At 43.3% G+C, this 23,043-nt stretch overlaps 1 protein-coding gene across 1 annotated transcript; it reads right to left on the reverse strand.

Moving 5' to 3' along the window:
* Nucleotides 1-7,350: 7,350 nt before the first annotated feature.
* On the reverse strand, nt 7,351-22,621 carry CALM2 (calmodulin 2). Its single transcript, XM_055122596.1, has 6 exons — nt 22,494-22,621; nt 16,717-16,747; nt 9,472-9,615; nt 9,258-9,364; nt 8,951-9,086; nt 7,351-8,000 (listed from the first exon to the last, which is right to left on the reverse strand). Exons 1-6 carry the CDS (start codon nt 22,494-22,496, stop codon nt 7,972-7,974), a joined length of 450 nt encoding a protein of 149 aa, XP_054978571.1. The 5' UTR covers nt 22,497-22,621; the 3' UTR covers nt 7,351-7,971.
* Between the last annotated feature and the right edge of the window lie 422 nt (nt 22,622-23,043).

A 23,043-nucleotide genomic window follows, 5' to 3' on the forward strand; every position in this document is an offset into this window, starting at 1 on the left:
ACTCGCGTGTGCCTCAGGACGGCCAGCACTCACGTGCGCCACAGGATGGTCTCCCTGTCGCGCCTGTCGCGTGTGCCCCAGAACAGCCAACCCTCAGCGTGTATGCCCTGCCCTGCTCGCGTGTGCATGAGAAGTCCAACCCTGTTTGTGTGTGCTTGAGAATGCCCGGCTGCTCATGCTCATCTGGGTCGATCCCCCGCATCCCCAGGAGAGACCCCTGCATGGGTGGGGCCCCGGAACAAAACAAAAATTATTCCTTGTAGCGCGTTCTAGGTACCTGTCTGTGCCTGAGTTTGGAAGGAAGCTCGTTGAGGGCTTGAGTGTACTTGAACTCCACCAGCCCTTTGCCCAGCCGCCCTGGGAGGCAGAATTCTTGGCAGGGAGTACTCTGAAGCAAACAGCAGCTTCAAGCGCCTTGCTAAGGTTCTTTCTAAGCCTCTCCAGATTCTGGGTGCCACTTCTCATGGCATAACAGGCTGACACCATGGACCACCTTGAGACCCTTCTCTTTCAGCCTGACTTCCCCCCCTATTTTTGGGGGGTGTGGGATGGAGTGGTAGTGGTAGTGTTGAGTTGCCCAGTGGAAGAGTGGAGAGGGGAAACTAGTCCTGGCAGCTCCAGGCCCAAGGTTGCACGGGACCTAACCAGGGAATCCTGCGGACAAAACATGATCTCCTGAGCACAACACTCTCCCCAGCCTCAGTAAACCCCACACAATCTCCGTTCCACTCCATGGAGTCCTGCTGTGTTCAGAGTATGTGATGTGCGTTAGTCTCACTTAATCCTCATGGTCACTGTGTAGGTATTAAACCCATTTCATGGAAACTGGCCCTTGGAGAGGCCCAGTTAATTCAGCCAGAGTTCAAATCCAGGCTCAACTTCGTCTAGCAGAGGATGAAGTTTCCGCTTCCTCTCAAAAGCTTACAAGAAGAGTGTGGACTTCCCTCTTTCCTAAAACACCTAAATCTCCCATATTCAAACCCCCCTCCCCCATCAATTTAATGTGCTAAAACTAAAGCCAGCCCATAATCAATTGCTGAGCACTTCGGATGCTTTTCAGCTTATCACAAATAACCTCTGTCATTGTTGCCTTAATTGCTTCTCTTCCTCATTCTGAAATTGCTGCCCTTCCTTGGCATCTATAATTTGAATATTGGCTGCGTCTTCCTGCCACTTACTGTCCTCGTTTATAAAGAAGGTGCTCTGCAAGTCAGTACCTACCCCCAAGGGATTATGATTGAATGAAATGTTCGGAACTGTAGGAGAAATGGAAATTTCAAAATCCATTCTTACCTTTCCCTCCTTAGAGACTCATGTTCGGATATACATACAAGCAAGCTATCGTCATACCTCCATTATCCAGATGTCCAGAACGTTAACATTCTGCTTAAAAGGCTATGCCCTTGTGTGTTTTTTTTTTGCTTTTTGGGTCACATCTGGCGATGCATAGGGGTTACTCCTGGCTTTTGCACTCAGGAATTATGCCTGGCAATGCTTGGGGGACCATATGGGATACTGGGAATTGAACCCAGGTCAGCTGCAAGGCAAACGCCCTACCTGCTGTGCTGTCGCTCCAGCCCATGCACTTGTTTTAAAAGTCTGACAAACCTAACTCTGAGAAGTCCTCTTAAGTTTAACCCAAAGGATCTTATGCCAATATTTTTTTTCTCTTTGGGTCACACCCAGCGATGCACAGGGGTTACTCCTGGCTCTGCACTCAGAAATTACTCCTGGCGGTGCTCAGGGAACCATATGGAATGCTGGGAATCAAACTCAGGTCAGCCACATGCAAGGCAAACACCCTACCCGCTGTGCTATCGTTCCAGCCCCCTTATGCCAATCTTTATTGAAGTCACTTAGATGATGTATTTTAATTTTGAGCACATAAATCACAGGTTTTTAAATACTGATCCCTTTGAACACAGGAGAAACTTTTTGACTGTGACTGACCAACTTTCCTCTTTTAATGAAGCCAGAGGATGGGCTATAGCAATGCTGCTCTAAAGCATGTAGGCAAAACACCAGGGGATCCCCCCCAAAAGTAGATTCAGATTCAAATTTTGAGCCATAGCCCAAGATAATTTCTAACAAGGCATATCTGGTTATTCCAGGGCAAGATTTTTTTTGGGTAATAAAATTCTGAGAATTATCTGAATATGTTCAAAATACATTTCCATTTCTCTTAAAAAAAAAACAAACCCTAGGAATCTAAATTCGTTTGACAGTCTTAAAAATAAAAACAAGGGGCCGGAGCGATAGCACAGCGGGTAGGGCGTTTGCCTTGCACGCGGCCGACCCGGGTTCGATCCCCGGCATCCCATATGGTCCCCCAAGCACCGCCAGGAGTAATTCCTGAGTGCAGAGCCAGGAGTAACCCCTGAGCATCGCTGGGTGTGACCCAAAAAGAAAAAAAAAATAAAATAAAAAATAAAAAATAAATAAAAACAAATGGGGTGAGAGATACTCAAAGGGCGGCAATGTATGCTTGTGCTTTGTCTGCAGGAGGCCCAGGTTCAAGCCCTAGCACCACTTCTGGGCACTGCCAAGAATGAATCCCAAAAACCAAAATGAAAAAACAACCAAAAAACCTACCCCAGCATCAGTTTTCACAAACATAAAAGATTAATAAGCTCATCACTGTGCCTCATTTCATTTTTCTTATTTTGGCTGAGCTTGTAAAACTGGCTCAGCAGACCAGGGACCAATACCCAAGAGACGAAAGAACATGAAGAAAGGGTACAGAGAAGTCCAGAAACCCATACAAGGTGTTAAATGGAAGGGAATGATTAGATGAAAAAATAGTTTTTGAGAGTATCTCAAAAATAGAAAAGGCATGGGTCAGTGATTTCAAGGACTTGACCAATAAAAACAGATTAAGCATGTAGGATATATGTCCTTTGAAGAAAACATTCTCATACTGTAACACTGGAAACGTTTGTGTTCTAGGATTCTATCAGCAATCCTTACAAAGGCGGGGTGGGGGGGTGGCACAGGCGGGGAGGGTTGCTCTTGGAGCCTGGGTTCTCCCTCGAACAAGTACCTTGCTTGTCTTTCCTGAGTTGCTGCTTGCTTGCTTTTTCAAGCTCCTGTTCTCTTGAACATGTTATTCCTTTCTTTCTCTCCTATCATTTGCTCAATAAAAACTATCTTGCTTTATTTAAAAAAGAAAGATGTTGGTGGTAGGGGATGTGGTTCCGGTCAGAGCGCTTTCCCATCCAGGTTCAAGGCCCAGCATCTCACAGCCCTGAGCCCCACTGTCCCTCTGTCCTACCAGGGGTGACCCGAGTGCAGAGCCAGGAGTAAGCCCTGAGCACGGTAGGGTGAAGATCAGGTGGGGAAATAAAAGGAAGAGTACTTTTTTTAGAATACAAAACTACAGGGTGATGATCAAGAAGTCCTGTTATGCAACACTGAGGTAAAAGGCATTCTAACTACGAGATGTTTTTTTATTGAACTACTTGAGAGCAAACACTGCACTTGAAAATTATTAGTTACCATGATTCTAACAAAAATAGGTACTATGGTTGAAAATTGTAGGTGATGGTTTACAATTAAAGGTTGTTTTACTCAATGGTTGGAAACTTGCCACAACTGTGTGTGTGTGGGGGGGGGGTGAGAGGGGAGGCTCAGAGGGTTGATAGGATAAAGAAGGGACCTCTATGACAGTAACAGTTGGAATGATCACTCTGGACAAGAACTGAGTATTCAAAGTAAGTAAATGTGTGTGTGTGTGTGTGTGTGTGTGTGTGTGTGTGTGTGTGTGTGTGTGTGTGTGTGTGTGTGTGTGTGTGTGTGTGTGTGTGTGTGTGTGTGTGTGTGTGTGTTGCCCCTGCGCCTGGCTGTCTTCACGGGGGCCCCTCGAAGAGGGGCAGGTTGTTTCTCTCCCCGTCCGAGCAGAGTCCCGGCAGCCAAAGACCTCTGGAACCCAGTGACAGCCATGCTCAAGGTACCTCTCCACACGTTCAGACAAGCATGAAGGAACTGGCAGAGGAACCCAGGTGTGCAGGACCTGGGGCTGAGATCTCCAAGCCTGCTCGGACCGGGACTGGGCCTCCTCCACTCAGACCCCCTATTTTTCAGTAGCTTGGAAGCCACACCCACAAACTGCCCCCTTCGCTGTGTAATCCCATCAACGGCCAACATCCAGAGACTATAAAATAACGCTCCTGGAAGCAACCTCTTATTACCTAGTTCTCCCTCTCAGAGAACCTGGCAAGGTACCATGAGCATCCTGCCTGCACAGCAGAGCCTGGCAAGTTCTCCGTGGTGTTTTTGATATGCCAAATACAGTAACAATGATGGGTCTCATTTCCCTGACCCTGAAAGAGCCTCCAATGTGGCACTGCTGGAAAGAACGAGTAAAGAGAGGCTGCTAAAATTTCAGGGCTAGGGGCTGGAGCGATAGCACAGCGGGTAGGGCGTTTGCCTTGCATGTGGCTGACTCAGGTTCAATTCCCAGCATCCCATATGGTCCCCTGTGCATCGCCAGGTGTGACCCAAAAAGGAAAAAAAAATGTCAGGGCTAGGTCGAAAGGAGATATTACTGGTGCCCGTTCGGAAAAATCAATGATCAATGGGATGATAGTGATTGTGATATATATCAAGTTTTCAATACCTGTATTGTAAACCATACTACCCAAAAGGAAAGAGAGAGAGGGTGATAGGGGGAAGGAAAAGGAGATGTGAGAAGAGACAGAGAGATAACTATGTCATGATTCAATTAAAAAAATATATTTTTAAAAAAGTTATAGTTAGAATTGGGCCAGAGCGATAGCACAGCAGTAGGGCGTGCGTGTGCCTTGCACAAGGCCGACCCGGGTTTGATTCCTCCGCCCCTCTTGGAGAGCCCAGCAAGCTACCCGGGGCATATCTGATATGCCAAACACAGTAAAAAATCTCACAATGGAGACATTATTGGTGCCCGCTCTAGCAAATCGATGAGCAATGGGATGACAGTGACAGTGACTGTACAATTATTTGGAAGTGGGTGGTTGAGGGGACCATATGCAGAGCTGGGAACAGAACCAAGGTCCTCCATGGATAAGTGCCTTAACCCCTGTGCTTTCTCTCAAGCTGTTTTAAAATTATAGTCCTTGGGTCAGAGATAGTATAGTAAGGTGTGTTCAGCCCAGGCTCTACCCGTCACGTATGGTCTCCAAGCCCCAGCAGGAATTAATACTTGAACCCTGCTGAGTGTGGGCCAAAACAAAAATATAGTCCTTAGTTTATGTTGGAGGGTGGCTGAATAAATTACATGGGTTAGGGAGCTTGCCTAACACGCAGCCAACTTTAGTTCGATACCAGCACCACATAAGGTCCCATAAGGTCCCAAACACAAAGCCAGATTATTTTTGAGAGCATCTCAAATTATTTTTGTAGGAAGAACTAAGATTTGAATCCAGGTTCAATATAACCAACTAAATGAACCACTCTAGACTTCAATTTCTTTCTTTTCTTTTTTTTTTTTTTTTTGCTTTTTGGGTCACACCTGGCGATGCACAGGGGTTACTCCTGGCTCTGCACTCAGGAATCATTCCTGGCGGTGCTCAGGGGACCATTTGGGATGCTGGGAATCAACCCGGGTCGGCCGCATGCAAGGCAAACGCCCTACCCGCTGTGCTATTTATTGCTCTAGCCCCTAGACTTCAATTTCTTGTATTAAAATGATTAACTTTTATGAAACTCCCAAATTTTGTGGTCACACCATTATATCTAACAAAGATTTTCCTATTAATTGCCCAATATGTAGTACTACCATCAGTGCTAACTTCCTTTGTCCTATCTAAAACACTATATCCTCTTCCTTCACTATCTAGTCAGTTCTTTTTCTGGTGTAACAGTGATATTGGAATAGTCAAAAATGGGTAGTAACATGCTAAGAGAATTCCTCTTGGGAAATTAAAAACCTTTCCCCAAAATAATTAGGTTAACAATTGTGTTTAAATAGTGGCTCTGGATTACTATGAACTCTTATCATTAAGTATTTAATAGTTACAAAACACCTGGATAACCACCATTTTGAGTAGCTTAAAACAAGCAATGGTAAAAAGCTAAAAACTAAAAGTAGTTTTAGTTACTACCAATCTACTCCTAAAAATGTGTTTGGAGTAAAACATGTGCCAAATGAGCATTCTGATGAAAAATATTTACTTTGTGCACAGACCTAAAAAGCACCGTAGAACCTAGGAACTACAAACAAAATGACCCTTTACCCTGGATTTGGACTCTTTTTCAAACATTAAAATAACTTTTTGTTTTTGTTTTTAGGCCAATCTCGTTGGGCTTCGGAGACCATACAGGGATCAAGCCCAGGTTAGCAGCATGCACACTGCACTACTGCTTTGGCCCCTTGGAAAAAAACTTTAAGGGGCTCCCTGCTTTGGGGCCACTAACACCCTAATTCTGGGAACAGTAGTCAATCTTAAGTTACAGCTCTCACCCAAAGGTTATATCCATTAGGCACAAAATTTCCTTTTTTTACATTTTTCCTCTTGAGAATCCCAGTCTTTCAAGACAGGGGTGGTGTGTTTGCCTTGCACATGGCTGACCCAGCACCCCATATGATCCCCTGAGCACTATGTACGGAACCAGTACTAACCCCAGAGCAACTGTGGGTGTGGCTCCATAAACAACCTAAAAAGGTCACCATTATGAGCCAGAGTGACAGTACAGCAGGGAAGTTAACCCTGCACGCAGCTGACCCAGCTTTGATCCGACATTCTATAAGGTCTCCAGAGCATTGCCAGGAGTCCTGAAGAATATTCTAATAAACACTTTGCCCTTCCCCAACGTCCCCCCCCATCATCTATGCATAACTAAAGGCATAGTTTTAAAAAAACATACCAAAATTAAAAATTACATTAGAAACTTGTCATGGAGAGAACTCAACAGTGCTGGAAGGAATGGTTTGGTTGCAGGTGGCCTGGGCTCAACCCCAGAGCTACAGAGTCCTCCCACCTCACTGGGGCCCAAACCAAAGAAATACCAGTTTCCCTTCGAGATCCACTTGATTTTAGTATCTCACACCTCAACTTTAAGCTTCTTTTCTTTTTCAATCCCCCTTCCCTTTTCTGTGGAACAGGCTGAACACACTTAGTGATGTCCTCGCTGACGCCTCTTAAGTGTGTGTGTGTTTTCAACTGTTGGGATCAAGGATCACACTGGCCTCGGGTTAGAGGCATCCACTGAGCAATCTACCACCAAGTGCTCAGCACCAACGCCCGTTTAAAATTTTTCAAGTATCCTGATTTAAACACTAAATACAATCTTGAGTAGATCTAAGTTATACCAAGTAGAAACCACCTCCACATCTTATTCAACCTCATAAATGACTCAGATTTAAAGCAACAGTTGGGTAAATTGTCATTTTTTTTTATTGGAAAACAAATATACAACTTGGAATGGATTTGAGGCAAGTTGTGCCATAAGCAGATTTTCTTTAAGTGGCTAAAACAAAGTTTAAAAAGCAAGTAACAATAAAAGAAAATGTTTCTGGCACAGGACCAGCAGTACAAAAAAATAGTGTACGAGTACCTGGATAATACACCCGTTTTGCAATAGTGCAACTTTTAAGAACATATTGTTGACTGTCCATAGTCCACGCAGAGTTACAACTCCACACTTCAACAACAACATGCTGACAGTTCCTAAAGAAAACTACTTTAAAAAAAGGCATAACCCAGATGTTCCCTCTTTTGACCAACTCCATCTAAGTTTAGATGTGCAGAAGGGCTTAGATATATCCAGAGAAAGCCACATGCAACATGTTACTTGATCAATTTTCTAAAATAAGGTTTCAGGACAATGACAGTAAGATAAGGGAAGAAAACATGGAGGAATGAAATCCTAATTACTATACATGCATATTTCTTTTTGACAGTAGGGGGAAACCTTTTACAGATAAGTTACAAACAAAGAAAAGGCAAATAAACAATTTTGTACAAGAAATTTAACACATTCTGTACAATGTCTTCACTTTGCTGTCATCATTTGTACAAACTCTGGAAAAGAAGTATAGAGAGTTGAAGTCAATAACAAAACTGACAAAACCATTACAGGGCAGTCTCCATATTCACCCCCTTTCGTGCCTCAAAAACTAAGAAGGAAAACAATTTGGAAAACTTCAAATTTAGGATGTTTGTTTTTTCGGGTCACAACTGACTATGCTCAGCTTTTACTTCTGGCACTGTTCTCAGGGACAATACTGTGGCACCCGGGAGCAAACCAAGGCCACCCATGTGCGAAGCACCTTTACCTCATGGACTCTTTGTTATACCCAGGCCCCTCACATACTTCTGAAATGAATCATAAGTCTTTCAGATTAAAGTCAATTAGACTGAGAGAAAAAATGCAATGGAGGAAAGCCAACTAATTTCATTTTGAGGCTTTTCAAGTTGTTCCACAATTATTGTGCAAGAACTCTTTTAAAGCTTAGTTTGGAGTAAGCTTTAAAGAGTTCATTTAAAGTTCTCAAACTTGAATGTGTGTCTGAAATCACCCAATCATTGTTTTTATATGGTGTAAGGCCAGTAGGACCTGCTAGTAAATAATTCGAGAAAGTTCCTATGCGAGTCAGTCTAGTCTACAAACTTTCTATTTAATAGCGAAAGGTCTCCTAGTTAATATAGTCTTTTTTTTTTTTTTTTTTTTTGCTTTTTGGGTCACACCCAGTGATGCTCAGGGGTTACTCCTGGCTTTGCACTCAGGAATTACTCCTCCCGGCAGTACTTGGGGGACCATATGGGATGCCGGGGATCGAACCCGGGTCGGCCGTGTGCAAGGCAAACACCCTACCCGCTGTGCTATCACTCCGGCCCCCAATATAGTCAAGTCTTAACATCTAATTTGGGGAGCAAAAAAGTCACCAATTTTGATATAATCCGTTATCTAATAAGTATCTCCAAATTTAAAGACAAAGCATGGAATGAAGCGATGAGAATGAAAAACCAACCTTCATAGTTTACTTGACCATCACCATCAATATCTGCTTCCCTGATCATTTCATCAACCTCTTCATCTGTTAACTTCTCTCCAAGGTTTGTCATCACATGGCGAAGCTCGGCTGCACTAATATAGCCATTGCCATCCTAGGAAAGCAAATTGAAATAACTGAAATAAGACTAAATCTACTAAATTTCACATCAGGGAGTAAAGCAATTTAGAAACCAATGCAAACTTAAATCTTCAAAGAACAAGAGATCTCAATTACTTCATTTCTCCCTAAACTTAATTTTAATAAATCCAGTCCATCAAGCTACCTTATCAAACACACGGAATGCTTCTCTAATTTCTTCTTCACTGTCTGTATCTTTCATTTTTCTTGCCATCATTGTCAGAAATTCCGGGAAGTCAATTGTGCCATTACCTGAAATAGTGTTTTAGTTGAAACATCACAAGAAAATGTAAATGCCACTTCTTAAATGTAAATGCCATTTCTTCAACTCCCTCCCCAAACCACCAAAAATGACTTACCATCAGCATCTACTTCATTAATCATGTCCTGTAACTCTGCTTCTGTGGGATTCTGCCCAAGAGACCTCATTACTGTTCCCAATTCCTTTGTTGTTATAGTTCCATCACCATCCTTATCAAATAGTGAAAAGGCTTCTTTGAATTCTGTTTAAAAGAGTACAATTCAGATGTATAGATTATTTAAAAACCCCACCTAAATTTATTTTTTTTTCTTCTTTTTGGGTCACAACTTGCGATGCACAGGGTTACTCCTGGCTCCGCACTCAGGAATTACCCCTGGCGGTGCTCAGGGGACCATATGGGATGCTGGGAATCGAACCTGGTTTGGCCTTGTGCAAGGCAAACGCCCTACCCGCTGTGCTATTGCTCCAGCCCCCCCCCTTTTTTTTTTGCTTTCTGGGTCACACCCAGCGATGCTCAGGGGTCACTCCTGGCTCTGTACTCAGGAATTACCCCTGGCCATGCTCAGGGGAGCATATGGGATGCTGGGAATCGAACCTGGTTTGGCCTTGTGCAAGGCAAACGCCCTATCCGCTGTGCTATCACTCCAGTCCCAATTTATTAATTCTTAAAAGCAAGGATACATATGGAAATAACACCTGAAAAAATTTTCAATGGCAAAAATCATGTAATATTTGGAACACCTTAAATCCTATACTGTATACTGTTTTGTCAAGTTTTTCACTTAAATAATTAAACAGAATGTCAGTATGTAGGAAAGATAAAAATCAAATTACAGATTATTCTACTATGGAGAAGCCTGTGTTCCTCTCTTGAACACATCTCTCTTGCTCTCCCATCCCTTTCTCTAATTTCTTTAAACTATTTTACTCTACACAGTCAAATTCTCAAAACTGAAAGAGAAAAGAAATTCCAATCTTCAACATTTGGATTTCCTATTTTTCCACTAAAGCTATACTTCAATGATACACAATTCAAATTACAGACCTATTCTACACTCAGAACAATAAAGAACCAAATACTTCATGTACTTAGGATTAATTCTCACAAATGGTTTTTAACCACATTATTAAATTTTAAACAAAACCCTTAAAACTTCAGAATAAACAATGGGTTGGTTTCCTTTTCTAGAAAGTAGGAATTTCACCAAATAATGTGCAAAGATGAAAACAAAGTTTGTTCTTTTTTTTTTTTTGCTTTTTGGGTCACACCTGGCGAAGCACAAGGGTTACTCCTGGCTCTGCACTCAGGAACCACCCCTGGCGGTGCTCAGGGGACCGTATGGGATGTTGGGAATTGAACCCAGGTTGGCCGAGTGCAAGGCAGATGGCCTACCCGCTGTGCTATCGCTCCAGCCCCGAAAACAAGGTTCTGATCAAGATTATAAACTGCAAATTTTAGCCAAGAGCTAAAAGTACTGTATCACTGAGAACAATGATAATTTACACTTTTCTACCAAGTTCATCAGTGAAAAAGATGTTCCAAAACTTTTTGTGGAACATTTCTTGCTCTCAATTCACCATTACACAGAAAGCTATTAGAGCAGCACTCCAGAGTCATCATGTCTTTTCACTTATTTAATAAATAACTATAAAGCAGAGATTAAATTTGGTAGCATCAAGTCACATAAATGAACTAAGAACAAAGGCAGTACTTTTCAGCAAACATGTATAAAAGAAGTTGTAAAGCTCATGAGGTCATTGCATTTCTCCAGTACACCTTTATATATCTGAAAATGTGGGACTGGAGTGGTAACACAGTGGGTAGTGAACTTGTTTGCATGTAGCCAACCCGGGTTTAATCCCATATGGTCCCCTGAGCATGACAGGAATGATTCCTTAACAGAGGTAGGAGTAGTACCTCTGAGCATCGCCAGGTATGGCACCAACACTACTTCTCCCCACCCGCCCCAAAAGAAAATATATAATTGACACTTTGTGTGCCTCAAAAAACCTCAAAGTATAATTTTCCGCCCTGCCCATCCCTGCTCCAGTTCTTATAACCTGTCTTCTCCAGTCTTAACTATCCTGACTTTGCCTTTACCATAGTTCCACATCTTTGTTTTTGCTTTTATTTCCCCCCAAATTAAAAAGCACCATGTATACTTATTTTTCTCTTATCTACTATTAAAATTACACCCAGTTTTATCAGTTGAAAATGCTAAATTCACCCACAAGTAAAAAAGCTCAATCCAGTGTTTCAGCATGTGAGGTCACGCAGCATAGAAACTAAAAGCAAACTCTAAACTTAATCGCACTGGCTTTAAGAATTGCAACACATTTACTACCAACCAATGCACCTTTGGGCAAGTAAGCAAATTATCTTTTTGCCCTCATGGTCATAACATAACAATATGTACTTCTTAAATGTAATTACAAGATCAGGAAGAGATCTCAATTGGGATGGAGTTACACATGCACTAGTCCCAAGTTCAATCCTCTGCAATATATGTTCCCTACCTCCAGCACCACTGGATATAGCCAAGGTCGCCCACTATCCCCCAGCACCTGGCCCAAACACTCAAGTGTCTAGTCCATACTGTAGGTCTGTCTGTATTTCTGGAAACACCACTGAATTCCCAGTGCACCATGGGGAGTGCCCTCCAACCAGACTTTATCTCTTACATGTGACCATTTTCTTCATTTCTCTTCTTTTTAGTTCCTTAACCTATGCCAGCTTAGGATTTGTTTTGATGCTACACCCAGCAGTATGGCTTACTCCTGGCAGGGATCAGAGGACGGCATGTGGTGCAGGTGCCTTACTTACCCACTATACAATCTCTCTGGCCCAGTTTATAACAAAGACTTTCTATTAGCTTATTTATCTAACATAACCTTTATTTTTGACTTCCAATGGGACATATCCCCTGGCAACTCTCAAGTATAATTTTTAAAATGAATTTTATAACCCCATACTGTCTCTCTACCCTAAATTTAGCTATCTTAACACTGCCTGATATATATTGACTTATTACTATCTTCAACTATCTTCTCCAGCCCTTTTTCACCTTTTAAGGGTTTTGTTTTGATTTGGGGAGCAAGGATCACACCCAGTGCTGCTCAGGGATTAAACCCAGCAGGGGGACTGGAGCAATAGCACATCGGGTAGGGCGTCTGCCTTGCATGCAGCAGACCCAGGTTCGATTCCCAGCATCCCATATGGTCCCCTGAGCACCACCAGGGGTGATTCCTGAGTGCAGATCCAAAAGTAACCCCTGTGCATCACCGGGTGTGACCCAAAAAGAAAAAAAAAAAAAAAAACCCTAGCAGGTTCTGTGCTGGGTGGGAGGCAGGAGGGGGAGAGACCATATGTGGTGCCAGGGTTATCAAAATGGGGTCAGCAAAATTCAAGACAAGTTCCTTAATCCCTGTACTGTCTCTCCAGTCCTCCAACTTATATTTTAATTGTTCTACACCAGATATAACATGATTAGTACTTCAGCAAGTAATATAGCTCCACTGTTTAAATATTACTACTTTTTGTTTTCAATTGAATCACTGTGAGACAGTTACAAAGCTGTTCGTGATTGGGCATTACTACTTCTTAAAGCTTAACTGACCATCAGACGGTTAAGAGTCAAACTGATACATATGCAGAAAATATAATCAAATCTATACTTTAATTTACTTTGATAAGGACCAAGGTTTGATAAGATCAAGGCTTATTCTAAATTTAGCATTTTTAGACTAATAAATCAGATTAAGTCCCGGAAATAAAAAGGAATGATCTCAAAGTACAATTGACATTCACATACATTTCCAGTTTAACTGAATATTCATAAATGTTAACAGTTTAACATTTATAGTTTAACTGAATAATCTTCATACGTCATGTTATTCTGAAGAGTAATTTCCAAGAATAACTCAAAACATAAGCACACTTCAAAACCTAAACACTAAACATGCAATATGTGCTTTACGTCAGAGTTGCTATCTTCAACATAACTGATAGAACTGTTACAAATTTATCCCAGTTATGCTTAAATTAAAACTTCCAAACATCACATTATTCAAGTTTCATCTATTTACTAGAAATTCTAGCGCCCTTCTCTAATGTAGTAGGTCATCATCATAAAAGTTACCCTTCACCCCCACCACCCCCAAGAAAGCCTGTTTACTAAATTCTATTTCTAAACTTAATCCATTCAGGATCATTACCGGCACTATGTAACTGTTCTTATAAACTAAGTATCGCTAATTATTTTTTATCAAGTAAGTTTTATTCCTTCCTGGACCCTTGAAAGTTAGTGAAACTTTAGCACAAGTTTCTTCTACAAAGAAAAAAATAATTGGGGGGCTAGAGAGATAGTATAGTAGGTAGGCTCGCAGCTGACCCAGGTTCTAACCTTGGTACCCCCGTATAGTCCCCCCCCAAGCAAGCCAGAAGTGATTCTTGAGCACAGACACTTCTAGTAACCACCTAAACAAGTATGCTTTTCCTAAACCAGGTAATTTGCTGTTAGAATCTCTAAACAAATTTGTAATAAAAGTATATTCAATGTTGTACTATAGTATGTGAAGCTAATAACTTTTTTCCCTCCAAGTAGAAAGCCTCCCTCTAAGAAGTTACTGTAATACAACAATAATATATCACAAAGAGATTAAAAATCTGTCTTCATCTCAAATTGGACATCATCTCATATGATCCCCAAGCACGCCAGGCATGTCATACCTGAGCGCAGAGCCAGAAGCAAGCACTGAGCGCAGGCAGGAGTGGCCCCCAAACAAAATTATTTAAAAAAAAATATTCAAGAAATAGTCCTGGGGCTGGAGGGATAGCACAGCGGGTAGGGCGTTTGCCTTGCATGCGACCGACCCGGGTTCAATTCCCCGCATCCCATATGGTTCCCCGAGCACCGCCAGGGGTAATTCCTGAGTGCAGAGCCAGGAGTAACCCCTGTGCATCATCGGGTGTGACCCAAAACGCCAAAAAAAAAAAAAAAGTCCTTAACATGTGTCAATGGGCAGATAAGAAAGAAAAAAATGTCACTATCAGTAAGTTTTAGTAACATGAAAGTCATGGCTCTTCTTCCTTGAAAGTTGGCTAAGGAACAACTTAAAAACAAAAGGAAAAAAGGGAAGGGAATACTACTAGCACAACGTTTCCCACTTCCACTGGAAGTCAATGAAATGACACCATTCATCTTAAAGACAAGGCTCCAATGAAGTTCAGTTTTTACAAGAATGCTATCAATCATCAGATTAATCTTGTATTTGACAAACTTCTTTTTTTTAAAAAGTTGCACATGCACTGGAAATGTGCCTTAAGTGGTACAGTATGTGCCCTGCATTCATCAAAAGCCCAAGCATCAGGAACAACCCCCACACCCAACCCCTCAATTACTGAAGTGCCCCTCCACAATTAAAGAAAATAAAAAAGAGCTATGGTTGGAGGGCAGTAAATAGTATCAATCCTGCGAGAGGCATGTAGAGTATACGGTCTACCCTGAAATGAACCAGTGGTGTGTATTATTATATTATTATTATTCCTAATTATCTGACTAGGAATACCGAAAAACAAAACATAGAGGACGGGGAAGGAGGTAGGGGTAGTGAGAGGTGATGGGGGAAAAACTGGGAACATTGGTGCTAGGAAATGTACACTGGTGGAGGGATGGGTGTTGAAACACTATATGACAAACCTAATCACGAACAACTTTCTAAGGGTCTATCTCACAATGATTCAATAAAGAAAATTAAAAGTAGAGAGGAAGACAGGTGTGTTAGTGAATCTTAAGAATTTACAACTAGAGGGCTGGAGCGATAGCACAGCGGGTAGGGCGTTTGCCTTGCACGCGGCCGGCCCGGGTTCTAATCCCAGCATCCCATATGGTCCCCTGAGCACCGCCAGGGGTAATTCCTGAGTGAAGAGTCAGGAGTAACCCCTGTGCATCGCCGGTGTGACCCAAAAACAAACAAAAAAAAGAATTTACAACTAGAAATAAGTCCATGTCAGCTACTATACGGGAAAATTATATTAAAAACAATTTGAAATACTCTGGTTTCTCTTTAAATCGTACAAAACCATTTATTTTAGAGTAATCTGCATTTATCTGATGCAGTATAAGTCAGTGTTTCCCACTGGGAGATGGGAGAAGGGGAATGAGGCAGTGGGCAGTAATAGCTTTAGCCTAGCATGTCTTTTTGTTTGTTGTATTAATGGTAATTACCAAAGGAGCCAAGGACAAAAAAATTTTTTCTTAAAAGGGAGTTGTAGACAAAATAAATTTGGAAACCTCTAGTTTAAATCAAGAAATTATTTCCAAACCTTTGAGCAACACACAATTGTATAATTTATTAAACAAATCCCTAGCCAAATTAATACCCCCCCCAACACACAAAACTTCACCAGCTGGAATTTGTTTTTTGATGCCAGTATAGTTCCCACTTTGTATAGTCCTGTTAGTATCTGGTGTTTCCAATTTTTGTGCTTATTTTAAAAGCTCTAAATAGTTGAGGTTCAACAATTCATAGTTTTCTTCATCATTAAATTATTGTGTGCATGTGTAGTGTGTGCAAGCATGCTTTAGAACACTCAAACTCCTAACCTACCAGGAAACTGAAGTGAAATTGCCAAATGTTTGTTGTTAATAAAAACAATGGGATAGAACTTGAAAAATAAATTCAACACTGCAGTTAGGAAAAAATACTTTATTTGACATTTGAGCATTAACTATCCACCTCAAATCTTTATAACTATAAGATCAGGTTTTCTGTACTTTTCTTTTTTTCACAGTAAACCACAAGAAGTTTTAGGAAAAATCTTATCAATAGCTGTCACTGTTCTAAAATACAAAATTAAAATAACTACATCTATAAAATGGAATGCTAACTTCTAAATTTCAGTTTTCCCCTAGAAAAATTATTCCCTGATTGTATATGTCCTAAATTTAGGTATTCTCAAGTTAAAATGTTAGTTATTTTAAACTAGAATAAATTTTTAATTCTACACTTCCAATGACGTACTGGATACTATTACGTTTTCTTGGAAACTACAACTCTGGAGTTGTAGTGTTAACACTGTCCAGAATACACATTTTTGAGTAGGAAAAACTTCAAAATAAATAGATCATCAAAGTATATCTTAAAAACACATGTCTTCAGTTACCAGAGCCACTCTATTGTTCAAAGACAAGTTTACTCTTATGAATCAGTGATATTATATCCACTTATCACTACCATCTAATACATATTACCAAAGTCAATGTTTTCATTCTAGTCAAGTTCAACCTCACTCTGAGGTTGGCTATTCAAACATTATAATCTAGAACAAAGTATTTCTCACCTGCAATCTGCTCTTCAGTCAGTTGGTCAGCCTACAAAAAAAAAAAAAAAGTGGCTTGAAAGCATGTTAATTACAATTGCAAAAACGACTTTTAAAATATTCAATGTTTATCTCATACACAAAATTCATATAAACATTTCTTACTACTACCAACAATAAGAGGATAAAAAATGCACATATTTGGTTTATCTTCAAAGCTTAATTATCTGTTCTGATCTTACATTTAGGATATGAAATTATTTCAGAATTTTAAAGCCCAATTTTATGTAAACCAAAAAATTGTAGCCTGGAACACTAGAAAGTTTAATAGAATCATTAAGGATCAAGGGCTTATTCCGTTTTCCAAAAACTAAGCTCACCAACTGTGGCATACACAAACCATGGCCAGAAATCTCCAAGTTCTAAGAACTACATTAAAAAAACAATACTATAAATCATTGGGGCATAAAGTAATTTCTAAATCTCAAAAAGCTTTATAAAGCAAAACTCATTATTAAAAAGAAAAATAATTCAACCTATCCTGGTTGATATGCAGCTTACATGTTTTTTACTTTAACTGCAAGGGAAACCAGAGTTCTGAACACTCTCTCTGGTTTTGAAATCCCAAATTACATCTGAACTTTTGTGGGGAAAAAAAAAGGTTTCTTTTAAGCATATAGAAAAGCACTACTTCCTTTTGCTTTAAAAATATGCCCTGGGCTAGAGAGAGCAAAAATGTTAAGGCAATTGCCTAGCATGCAGCAGTGACCCAGGTTTCAAAACCCTGCATCGCATGCAGTTCTGTCATTCTCTCATCACCAAGCCCCACCAGGCAAGGCCCAATAAATAAAAGCCCAGCCATTTCCTAAAAGTTCTTTTCTGTTAAATCTTCACAGTATATGTAAGGGTTAGTGGCTCAGGTTAAATCTGGGGGGGTGTGTGGGGTAAGTGTCAGCATAAAATCATTAACAAGTACAGTCAGAATTACTAGTTTCCAGATTATCCAAAGCTTAAATTTTTCTTGTTTTGGGGCCACATCCATCTTTTACGTAAGGGTTGCCTTATGTAAAAGATGATTTCCCACACCCAACTTTTAAGTTATAAATTCAAAGAATCACAAATGAGATGTTTGCAAAATTCATAGCTCTCGCTTTCTTTTTTTAAAATAAACTGCTTATATAGTAGTACCTGTGAGGCACTGCCAAGGAACATCTCCTAATATTTAGTAACAGTGATTAATACACTGTCACTGTCATCCCGTTGCTCACTGATTTGTTCGAGCGGGCACCAGTAACGTCTCTCACTGACTTATTGTTACTGTTTTTGGCATATCCAATACGCCACGGGTAGTTTGCCAGGCTCTGCCGTGCGGGCTTGATACTCTCGGGCTCTCTGAGAGGGGCAGAGAAATCAAACTCGGGTCGGCCGTGTGAAAAGCAAACGCCCAACCACTGTGCTATCGCTCCAGCCCAATTAATACACTAATCAATTTATATAAAATGTAGTTTCATTTTTAAACAAACTTCCTTGTTGTTTACAATGGTTAACTTGTTAAAGAGAACAGCATCTTGTGTTTGTAGAGTACAGGTAGAGGAAGTTTCCAAAGAAACCTACAAAGCAGGAGTGTCTTTGTCAGACACTCAGCCCCACTCAACAATTTTAACCTCAAGGCAAATCCGTTTGTGTTTATTTTTCCTTTTTGGCTTTTGGGCCACAGGAGCAATGCTCAGTAGATCCTGGCTGCACTCAGGGATCATTCCTGGCGGGATCATTATATAGATCACATAGATCATTCCCTGAACTATATGGAATGACAGGATCAAACCTGGGTAGGCTGCATACAAGGCAAGCACCATACCTGCTGTTCTATCCCTTGGGTCCTGTCTCTCTTTTTTTAGAGGGGAAGGGGGCCAGAGGTATGGCTCAGTGATAAATCATGTCTCTAGCATGAGGCCAGGGCTTGCATCCCTATAACCACCAAAAAGTGAAAAGGCCCAGGACCTGGTAATTTAACATTCAAGAGCAAGAAAGTTTAAATGCAGATTTTTAAAAAAATTATCTACTTTTAAATGGCCCCTCCCTCAAAGTAAGGCTCCCCTCCCTTCCTCTGCACCTTCAGGTATGACTCCAAAACAAATAAATATAACCACTTTTAGACTCTGAGGAACCGTGCTGGGGCTTAGAGTACCTGCACTGCTAGAAAATACATGGTCACAAGCACAAATTGTTGGCATCCCATATGTGATAGCGCCATCCTGGCAATACTGCTAGTAGCACTTCTCAGTAGTGCTAGCACTTTCCAGCAGTATCAGTTTGCATGTGAGCACCACAAGGAAGGGGATGCAAGGTAGGTTTGTCAACAGAGAACCACAATCATAGCTTGTGTCTGAACCAAGCACACAAGCATCCCCACTACAGAAATGCTAATTCTGATGAGCACTATGGCTGACTGTGAGCATCACAACCTGATTAAACTCATCAATGCAACATTACTGGGGGGGAGAAAAACAAAAATCTACTTTTGTAGGTTTTGTGTCCTTACAAATCTCTAATCTCCACCAACTATTTGGTATTAAAATCAGTCCTGCATTCCCTAGGATTTATATTTAAAACCCATTAAATCCCCTAAATTCATGTTTATTTTGTTAGAGGATACAGAGCATTTACTTCTAGTCTTATTCAAACTTTTAGAACTATCACTTCTGAAGGAAGGGCAATATGGCACAGCACAGTGGAGGGAAGCAGGATTCTGTCCATTAGTCTGCTAAATGGCTGCGTGACCTTGGGACTTGTTATTCAACCACTCAGTTAACTTCATCTGTAATATAATATTAATACTTTGCAAGGTTATTACACAGAATAAAAGAACTATGCAAAGGGTTAGGTCAGAGAGTTCAATTATAAGCTAATCAAAAACCCACAATATTAAATAACAACCTAGTTTAATTTCCTCAAGAAAAATAGAAATGCATGGCATTAGGAAATGCTAAAATCTAGTGTTCCATGTTAACTTTGGTTTAAGTTAAGAAAATATTTTCTTCCGCAAACTGAAACCTTGAGGTGCAATCCAAGGACAGATGTGGCAGAAGATATCAATTTAGGATTAAAACAAAATGTGTGGAAAGCACTGCAGTCTGTGTGAAGGGTGAAGGAATGATAGCTATGTGCAAGAAGGTAGTTGGGGGAGGGGTGGAAGGGAGGGAGGATTTGAGAGGATTCAAGTGAAAGCTAAAGGCAACCTTAGGGAAGAAAACAAGAATGTTAGCTAAAAAAGAAAACAAATTTACAATTTTGCTGGAAAAGTCAACATTTAAAAGCCCTCAAGCTATTTTAGCCAGCTCCCTACCTGAGAACAAATGCAATCTTGGATTACAAACTAGTTTAAAGCACACAAACTCATATGGCCAGAAAGATTTTAATTTTGTGTGGAATTTTTTAATGTACCAAAATTCTGTATTTACTATTTATATCCAGGGTTCAACGTTTTATATTTTAGCAGCAACATCCAGAAGTGGCCAAATAAAATACAATAAAGTAACTAGGGAGATAGCTAGTTGAAGATAGATAGGGCTGAAGTCCTTTGCACCACATAGTTTCCCCACTGTGCCCAGAAGCATGTAATGTTAAAAAAAAAAAAAAAGGTAATAATAATATACAGGCTAGGGATGTGACTCAAGGGAAAAACTCAGACCTTGTTGCACGATCTGGGTTCAATTTCAAGCACCTAGGAAAGGGGTGGATGGATTGTGATGGAAACTCCTTGGCATTTTAATCTGTAAACTTTCCCAACCTAAACAAATCCCATTCCTGTTTGTCTGTGAATAATGCCACCATTTTAGAAGAATTAAACTCCTGGGGAAAAGCTAGTGTATTCTCATCTCAGTCAAGTGAAGAATTCACTATGGAGATGGTTCTTACTCCTGTGTTTTCACAATTTATATTTTTTTCTATTGTTCATCATTCCAGAAAGTTCCAGACATGAAATCCATTTATCTCAATTTGCATCCCAAATCTTCAATAATCACAGGTATTGTACATACAAGATAAACAGAATTTAAAGTACGCATGCAACATTAAAGGTACTATGTACCTAATTCAACATTTTCTAAAACGTACTAAGTGGATATATAGATTTAGAGTTCAGTGGGAGAAAATGAATTTCTAATTCTTAATAAATGTATAGGTCTTCAGGTTTGAACTGGAACTTTGTTTTGGGTCACACTAGTAATGCTCAGGAATCACATCCAGCGGGCTGGACAGAATCCGGGACAGGAAAGCGCGACGCGCCCTACCAAATGGACCATCTCTCCGTCCTCAACGGGAACGACCTCCTACCCCTCACTCCTATTTGTATCAAATGCTTTTCGGTATAAGGACATGTAAAAGTAATTTTTATTCCAGAGGTTAAGGTACGTGCTTTATCGATAACAAAGGCAGATCCTAAAATAAAGCTGCAGTACATCTTTATGCCTAACACAAACCACTGGACCAAATTACTAAATGAAAATGGACAATCGACAATTAAAAAGCCTAATTTGACATTCAGGCTCTAGGCCCGATTCCTAGCTCAACCTAGAACATTCTCCGTCTCTGAATATTGAGCCATAACGAAGTCTCATTTTACAGAGAAAATTCCTCGCATTCTGATGCAATTTTCTTAACACCCAAGCGACAGCAAGGTGTCCCAGCCCCCGCATCCTCCCCGGAGGGGGAGGCCCAGGCAGGCCCGAAGGTGGGCGCCAATTCCGCCCCCGTCAGCTCTGTTCTTCCACTCCGCGGCGTCTTAACGTCCGAGCTCCGGAAGAGGAAGTCACCGGGCCGGTCCCCAGGTTGCCGGGAGACCCGGCCGGTCCATTTCGGGCAACACCCGAACCTGCCGGGCCGCAGCTACGCGGGCGTGACTGACCGGGGGGGGGGGGGGGGGGCGCGCCGGCTCCCGCAAGCGGGCCTGCGAGGCGAGGGCAGAGCCTTCGCGGCTGGCGCAGCCCGCGAGACCCCCGCCGCGACCCCGCGCTGTCCCACAGCACGTGCCGCCCGGACGGACTCGGTGTCGGGGCGCGGCTGGGGCGGGGGCGGCGGCGGCCCACGCCCGGGCCGGCGGTTTCAGTTGGCAGCGGCGGGTCCGAGGACATGTCACCTTGCCTCCCGGACACATCGCCAGAACCCGGGGCGGCGACACGCGGCCCCAAGGGGGCTGAGGGCCCCCGCCCGCTTCCTCCGGCCGCACAAAGACACCGCAAAATAAATAATAAATTTTTTAAAAATAATTTTTCTGCGGCCGTCCCGGCGGGCGCCGCTGTGGTCGGGAGGTCCCGGGCCCCGGCGCGGCCCCGCAGGTGCCAGCGCAGCAGCTGGGGCGGCGGCCCCGGGCCCGCGCGCCCCGCCGCGCCCCGCCCCGCCCCGCGCGGCGCGGCCCACACGGCGCCCGCCCGCCCCCCGCGCTGCCCGGCCGGGGGATGCGGGCTAACGGCGGCGCGCGCGGACAAAGGCGCGCCCGGCCCGCGCCAACCGCCGGCGGCCGCCCACCCGCCCGGGCTCCACCTCCCGAGGGGCCCGGCCCGGCCACCCCCGGCCGCCCCCGGCCCCGCCGTCCGCGGCGCCGGCCCCCGAGCCCACCCACGGGCGCGCCCTCGCGGGGGCGGGTGGGGGCAGGGAGCACCTGCGACGCGGCCGCCGCGGGAGCCCCGGGCCCCTTCGCGCCCGACCCCGGGCGCCGCCCCGCGAGGCCCGGCGGGAGGCGAGCGTCCTCCCCGCGGCCGCCCCCGGGGCCGGCGCCCGCGGCCGAGCGCCGCACTCACCATGCTGCAGGCGCTAGCGCTCTCCGGGACAGGACCACACAACCGCTCGGCTCGCTCGCTCGGCTCCGACTCGCGCTGCCCTCCGCCCCCCGCGCCTCATAAACGCCGCCCGCCGCCGGATCCTTCCGCCGCCGCCAGATAACGGAACTCCGCCAACGAGTCCCGGCCCCCCGCAGACCCTCCTTGAGAGCCCTCGGGCCGCGGCTGTTGGGCCGACGGGGGCCCGGACCGGAGGGAGGGGGGAACCATGACGTCAGGGGCTATCGCCCACCCTCCGGGCGGCCGTTAAAAGGCCAGGCCGTAGGGCGCTACTTTGCGGCGCGGAGGAGTACCGCGGCGGCGACGTGCGGCCGAAGAGCGTTGGAACGCCCGCTGATTGGCCGGTTCGTACCTGCAATGCGTCACTGGGCCTCGCAGCCGCCGCCGCCGCCGCCGCCGCCGCTGCGCCGCCCCGCAGTTGCGGCCGTTGCTGCCCGGGCCGCGCAGCCCTGGCAACTGCTCCGGGCCCGGCGGGCGCTGGCGGCGCTCGGCCTGCGCCCCGGCTGCCCCG

Source organism: Sorex araneus, chromosome X, assembly GCF_027595985.1.
Source record: "Sorex araneus isolate mSorAra2 chromosome X, mSorAra2.pri, whole genome shotgun sequence".
NCBI lineage: Eukaryota > Metazoa > Chordata > Mammalia > Eulipotyphla > Soricidae > Sorex > Sorex araneus.